At 35.6% G+C, this 7,762-nt stretch overlaps 1 protein-coding gene across 1 annotated transcript; it reads right to left on the bottom strand.

Annotated features, from left to right (window-relative positions):
- Window positions 1-502: 502 nt before the first annotated feature.
- LOC138308484 (uncharacterized) lies at window positions 503-7,549 on the bottom strand. The gene is made up of 4 exons (XM_069249481.1): window positions 7,384-7,549; window positions 6,820-7,044; window positions 3,393-3,548; window positions 503-2,894 (listed from the first exon to the last, which is right to left on the bottom strand). The coding sequence occupies exons 2-4, from the start codon at window positions 7,004-7,006 to the stop codon at window positions 2,755-2,757; spliced, it is 483 nt and encodes a 160-aa protein (XP_069105582.1). The 5' UTR covers window positions 7,007-7,044; window positions 7,384-7,549; the 3' UTR covers window positions 503-2,754.
- Window positions 7,550-7,762: the final 213 nt, after the last annotated feature.

The following is a 7,762-nucleotide window of genomic DNA, read 5'->3' as shown; positions in this document are numbered from 1 at the left end:
CTTTCAGCTGACTTTATCTTTCCTCTAGCCCCTGTGAGGAAGGCTCTGGGTTATGTCCCTTGGCTGAGACACACCAAAGTCTATAATAGTGAAAGTTTCTGCTCCTGTTTAGCGCTCAGCATACAGGGAGTGGGGCGACTGGTTCGCCCGTTGTCAGTATAATGTGACCGGGTGGGGTGTGTTGCTTGATGTCTTCGGCGGCATAAATCAGTGAGATAGCACCATCAAAACGGCAACATCTTCACTTCTAATCTTTCCTTGTTTTCGTAACACCGATTACAACAAAGTTACACAAATGCTTACCGATAGAGTGCCCAATATGACGTATAAAAAAGTAAGGAGTTAAAATATTTGTACCTGCTGCTAGTGCATGATAGTGAAAGGCGACTACATTTAGAATCTGTCTTTTCTCTTTTTAACTTCCTTGAATTTTAACAAATAAGAATAAACACCAAGAATCAATCATCCTTTTTTTATTATCATATATACATATATATATCAAATCATCACATATATATATGTTAACGTGTATGTAGTTTCTTTAACTCTGTAAATAATCAACATCGAGAATAAAAACACCATCATGTCCAATTGTTCATATCGCGGTAATGCCCATTTGGCTTCAGTAAAGTTTCAATAAAAAAACTGATGACATGACATCGATGAAAACTTTTGTGTATATTACAATGTAATAGAATAATAAAACCTTCCTTTCTGAGTCGGTGGTAGAAAACATGAAATTTCGGATGAAAGTTCTTATATGAAGTAGGTTTGGAATTTTATTGCTGACGGAAACAGATATTTTACCTTGAATGTGGAAGAGTATCTGAATTTAGTTATAACTATTTCTGAAATAATTATGAGTTTGACCCTATGTGACGGCAACAAACAAAAAGAATATAACTCATACCTTGTAGTTTTAAACAAAACAAAATCGACAAATTATCTCTACGCGGGAGAAGATGACAGTGAATTAGTGTACATGCACCGTACCGGTACTCGAAATGTCACACATAAAATGCTACTGTTTGTGTAACAATTAAAATAACCTTAGTTTCTAATATGAGGGAAATTTTTATAAGTTATCTTCACAAGTTCAAGTTCTTTATTACTTCAAGTCATTTGTATTTTGAGTTTAAACTTACATAGATATATATATACAAACATGTAGTACAGATGTGAACAAAAACAAACTCTCTCACCCATCCACTTGTTGGCTAGCATATAGTGTAGAGGAAATTCCTAGTATACACTTACACTTATAATTAAATTTCTGTCCCTGTTATCATAACAGTTCCTTTTTGTTTTCTGATTCCATAAGTTCTTAACATTTAAACATGCTAAGCCTTACATAATAATATTTCTTAGTAAATCGTTTTCTTAATTCAAAAAACCTTATCACATTTAATAATAAAATGAAATTCATCATTAATATAGCCACTATTACAACATGAACAAATTCTCGTTCTTTGTTATTATACCTCCCAATTTTTGTTTTTAGTTTATGTGATTATAATCTAATTTTTAAATTCGCACGGCCTACATTTTACCACCAAGATGAATTATTATGGTACTCATTTTTGTTTAGCGTGCAATTCAATTTTCATCACATTCTTCCAAAAAACATCGAACTTGCTCATATTCTCATTAGGATATATAATGTACAGTGTTTTTCGTCACACACACCCTCAATCACCGACTTTCATTCCTCATCTCAACTCCTGTCATGAGATCTCAACATTCTACATATCTCGAAGAAACAATTCTCAATGAAACCTTAATTTCGATACGTTTCTTGCTATACCATGCATATATCGAAATGATAAATAATATGATATTTCACGCTTAAATATTTTTATATAAGACAAATATTTCCAAAGCATTATCGCAAATTGGAATGAATAATATAAAATGAATTTAGAACTAGCAGAAGGCACTTTTCAAAATAAAGTTTAGATTAATATACAAAGTATTTTCATCAAACTAGTTGTTGCTGTATGATAGTAATTGCACTTGTAAAAATTGCACATCAATAGTTATTGATATTTTCACCACTCTGATTAAAATACAAATCCTTATGCCCACTCCGTTCAATAGAGGATCTGACACCATCCCATATGGAGTCATGTTCGAATGACCTTTATATTATCTGTACTTCAGATTAAATGCATTTCGACACCTTGCTGTGTCAATTGTTAACGACATTTCGCCCCTGTTTACTTACAAATTTAGCTTTAGTGTGCTCTTTGGGCGAGATGGCTACGTACATGAAAACTGTCAGACAGCTTTTTCAAACAGTTTCGTCCCCAGTCAAGATTCTGGCAGCAGCAATTTGATTGGCCATTTCCAAAGGTCACCAGAACGTGACCCCTAACGGGATGTTGTCAGATCCTCTTGTCAAACGTAGTTATAATACGGATCGGTATTTTAATCAGATTAATATTTTCATTTGTAAAAGATTAATTTCAAATGTTTAAAAATTAGAAATAAGTAATCTAAAAGTAATTTGAGATACTTGCAAATATTTAAATGTTCGGCCAAGCAAAGTGCTTCCCACTAAGGCCACTAGTATGATTCTTTCCGAATTAGTCTTATATACTCATATGAAAAGTAGAGTACACGAAAATTATATTATATCTGTCCGAGACGTTAATGTTTTCTTTTTCTGTGTCATCTTCGTTACCTCACACTTTTTCTGTCGACAGAGATTGTACTCCCGGTCCTAAAATAGGCTACTTCCGGTCTATAAATAGTCTACTTCCGGCACATGGCAAATATGAGCAGAATTCCCGCCAAAGCAAACAGCGCCCCTCCTGTCGTTGATAGAGCAAAGGCCCAGCCGAGGTCGTTGTGTTCCGTCCCAAATATTACCACCCCGATCAAAATAGCTCCAGCTGAGAAATAGAACACAGAAAACAAAATCAATAAGGATTAAAAGATAAAGTAAAAAAAGTCATATGACATAGCTGTTTATGTTTTGATGATGTTAAAACCCAAAATGTGAAATAAATAATCATAGACAGGCGTAAATAAAAAAAAAAACACTGATATTGACAAGACAATTGCGACAGTGGCAAGTCAGATCGGGTAACGAAAATAGCTATTTTATACAGTTTTCAATTGTTAGTCGACAAAATGTCTATTATCTAAAATCACGATTATTACTTTGATGTATTTATTCTATTTATATAATGTGATTTCGAAAAAAAAATATGGCGGAAACTGGTTGATATATATTAGGGAGAAATATATTCACATTTGGACTTTAAATGAGAACATTACATCGCAGCGATCAGGACTTTAAAGTATTTATAGTTATAGTTTACTTATTATTTTCGTGGAAAGCACTGTAGTTATTTTTATTACATGATAAAAAAGGGAGTTTGTCTTACATGAGGCTAAACAGACAAGCACATCCAGAATCCCAAGAATCTTGTTCCCGGCAACTTTTGGCACGCATATGTATAGTACAGTGAAAAACAATACTACAAGCGTCCCAACGAATCCTAGTCCTTCGAACGCTCTAACTTGGTCGAATTTGGCGAAAGCTGTAAAAGAGTAAAAATGAAATATTACATTTTATTTTATTTTATTTTTTTGTAACAATGTATGTTTGAGAACACATTATTTTAATATCATGACTTATTGTATGATTGAGTGGTTAAGGTTCTCCGACGTTATAACAGTAGACCTCAACTTTTGGGTGGCGAGTTTGAAACCCATCCAGAGCGGTTGGCAGATGCTGACTGTAAGTCGATTTTTTTCCGGATAATTTGTTTTGACTCGCCGTTCTAGACCTGCCACGTTCTTGATTAATCCTGACTTTTAAACGGACATACAATGGCATACACCTTTAATGAATATGTGTGTCTGTTGCATAAGTTTTGTTTACTGATGTTTTCTTTTCATGTGTTTTGTACACGTGCATGTTCGAAAGAAAGTAGGTGTTACCGATACTCTGTTCGTTCCACTGACTGCCTTTTCGAGATAACGAGTTAATCGCAGATACAATATATATATTTTAAAGGTTTTACAAAATTTGATTCAGAAACTGATCGATTAAAAAATCGAAAACAAGCCAAGGGTCACTCAGTGGGACAAAATCATTAGTTACAAAAATTTGCAATCAATTTATGTTTGTTTGTTTGATTAGTTAACGTCCTATAAACAGTCATTGTCATGAAATAAAATAAAGAAATTATTTGGTATTCATATTTGCAGTCTGCGATTCATTAAGAATCACAGGTACATTGACCGTCAGGCTGCAAACATCGTCACAAACGATAAAGCGATGACTCGATGGTCCCCGAGGGTGATTGTGGAGTCACGGGCGTTTGGCTCTATAGATATAGGTACACCTCTATATAAGCAATCTGATTGAAATTTTCTGTACATTGTTACATTATTTGAAAACGTCATTTCATCCCAGTATACATATACAGTTTGTTTGTTGTGATCTTTGGACGAGATGACTACGTTCACGAAAATAATTCTGCTAACTTTTTGAAACTATTTCGTCACCAATCAAGATTCTGGCAGCAGCATTTTGATCTTGACCGTAATGGAATGTTGCCAGATCTTCTTATCAAACAATGCAGTGATAATATGTGTATTTTAATAATGTTAATTTATATGTGTGTTATAGTATTAAACATATATAGAAGTGTACTATGTATCTACTGAGCCAAAAGTCTCAAAAGTTTGTGTCGAATACACTAGAATCTTTCATTATCAATAATAACTATAGCGAAATGTCTATTATATAGAGGCTAAATAACATTAAATGTAATTTAATTATCAGAAATAAGTATTGATACCAGAGATCAAAGCAGTGCATCAATGACATTCAAACACTCTCTGTGGTACCCCTGGGAGCGCATATGATTTGTAAAACGATACAAGAGTTATTCCCCTTTGATCTCTGTATATCGCGCTGCGACCAATAGAACGAATGATCACATGTGGGATTTTATGAATGTCATGATCGTGAGTGGTTCCATGACCTATATTTCCTCTTTATTAGTAAATCAGATGACGTTACATGTTGCTGTGTGGGACAAAAATGATGGATCAAGATTATTTCAGAAAGGACATCCTCGATACCTCAGGGGTTACTATAACTGACGTTATATCCACCCCTGGACTATATCATAGTAAAATGGAACAGTCAACCACAGTGTATCGTTATACGGTTCTTTTGATGTACATCAAAGGACTAGATTACATGTTCTTAGACAATTCAGGGGTGGATATAATGCCAGTTATAGTAACCCCTGGAGTATCAAGGATGCAGAAAGGAAGGATTCTGATTATGATAATAATTTGCTCGTAGAGTGGAATTTTATCGACAAGATTTTCTCAAAATAGATATTTTTATAAATAACCGAGGGGAAAATGATAAAACAGTCCGGACATGAGGGAACTACGACGTTAACAGATATCTTTCTGCTTATATTACATAGAGAGGAAAAATGTTGAGAGTTTCGATTGATTCAAATAAAACAATGACGTTGACATATACATATATAATTTTTGTTGCCGATTGTATTGTCAAACCGACTCATTGCTTCGTAAACTACAGTTAAGATATTGTCAAAAAGTAGAAGCATTTACACTTGTAATGTTAAAACCTTGTGACTTGTAATCACCGCTTGTTGCTTGTTCCGCCTGTCTATGATATAGTTATCACTCGTAAATTCACGTGAGCTGCACGCGAGAATGTTAGACTCACGTGCATCTTGTTAGTCAGCACAGTTAGCCAATATAGGTCAATTATCATAACTGAGAAGTCGGTATCATTAGAGAACAGGAATTTCTCTCACTAAAGAACGCTGGAATCGAGAACTCAATACCAGTACAATCTAAGATTTCTTGGTTCAGAATGTCTGTTATGGCTAGTGGTTAGTTTAACAGGCGTGAGTGCTGAGGCTGTGGTCAGATACTTAACTATCGGCTTTTCACGGCAACATAACGAAACGACACCATGAGTAAACATAATTTTGCATTTTGTTTTGAAAAGACGAGATTTTTGAAAGCGTAAAACTGAAAATAGAATTAGTGTGAATCACGTTCACCTTTTCGTGTTTGACTTTTCACCTTTTCGTGTTTGACTTTTCACCTTTTCGTGTTTGACTTTTCACCTTTCGTTTTGACTTTTCGTGTTTGACCTTTTCACCTTTTCGTGTTTGACTTTTCACCTTTTCGTGTTTGACTTTTCACCTTTTCGTGTTTGACTTTTCACCTTTTCGGTTTGACTTTTCACCTTTTCGACTTTTCACCTTTCAGATGTTAAAAGACGAAATTTAAGGTTTGTTAATTTTCGTCTTTTCGGGGCAAAAAGACGAAAAAACGATAATTAAGATGTTTGATTTTGGTCTTTTCGGGGCGTAAAGACGAAATGGCAAAAATCAGCCACTGTAATTTGGTCCACCAGAGCGTCCATGGATCATTTTTAAACTTAAACATTTAGAAATCTAAATCAAAAATAGGCAGAATTAGCATATTATGTGCTATGTAGAATATGATTTTACCGATCATTAAAAATCTGTAAAATTCGTCTTCTAAAGTTGTATATAATATGTACCGACTTTTTTATCTAGACACCCCCCCCCCGATCCCCCCCCACCCCTGAAACGTCTTAAAATGGTCTATGGGCACTCAGGTGGGTCCAAATTGATATCCCTTGAACGTCTTAAAATGGTCTATGGGTACTCTGGTGGGTCCAAATTGATATATAAACTGTAACAAATTCTCAGACCCCTGTGATTGTATTTCTACGGTGTCAGCAGCGATGTGTCTATATAAGTTAAGTATACCTACTTATACCATTCGAATCCCATTGATGACAGTTGTTGAGGAAATCACAATACATCCATAGACCATAGCGTGACCCCAGGGCCGAGGATACCCAGTACGGGGCCGCAAACCCGATAGTGTTGAGTACGAATCCCACCGCTATCATCAACAGCGCCACCAGACTCTTAGGGGATTCACTTACTCCAGCCATTTTGGAAATATGAGAGAAAGAGAATGATCCGGAATTATCTGAAAGTAAAGAAAAATCCCGACAATGATTGAATATGGAGTCGGGTGAAAATTGGACCCGCTTACATCATTCGCTCTCAACTGGTCAAAGTATTTTGGCAGTGAATTGGCCTCGAAGTAAGATTCACGTCATTGCAACAGAAACACATAAATATTCCTCAGTCTCCCAAATTTCATAACACAACATATATTAAATGGCAAAAACATGCAGTCTTTATATTGATAGCTTAATCACAGTACCGAGTTTATCTTTATATAAATACATGTGCTTGTTCATAAACGTTGAACACATATTCAGCTGAGCAGGAAAGGGGAGGGGGTAATGGCGGACTTGTTAACCTTTGTTACGTATCCTTCACTGTTATCCACGTACAATCGCACTCAATCAAATACACTTCTGTGTGATGTTTGTTCTACGTAAGATCTCTGAGATCCCTGCACCAGACTAAGAGTTCAGGTTGTGTTAGCCCTTTCACCCCTCCCGGCCTTTTGGACAAATAAACAGAAAGTTCCGGAGTTCATTAGCGAGATGCTTTAACATCAAAGGTTATCAGGGGAGGATGTGTACCGGTCTCCCACTTTACGCCGATTGAATTATCGCCTTCTTTGCCTTTAGTTATATAACAAAAGAGAAAAGTGACGTCATTATATGACAATTTTGATATCGCACCCTTTATCAGCCCGAGACCGCCATATCAGCCCAAGGGCCGCAGGCCCG

This window comes from Argopecten irradians, chromosome 15 (genome assembly GCF_041381155.1).
Source record: "Argopecten irradians isolate NY chromosome 15, Ai_NY, whole genome shotgun sequence".
Classification (NCBI taxonomy): domain Eukaryota; kingdom Metazoa; phylum Mollusca; class Bivalvia; order Pectinida; family Pectinidae; genus Argopecten; species Argopecten irradians.
This window is presented reverse-complemented; position numbering and strand designations above follow the sequence as displayed.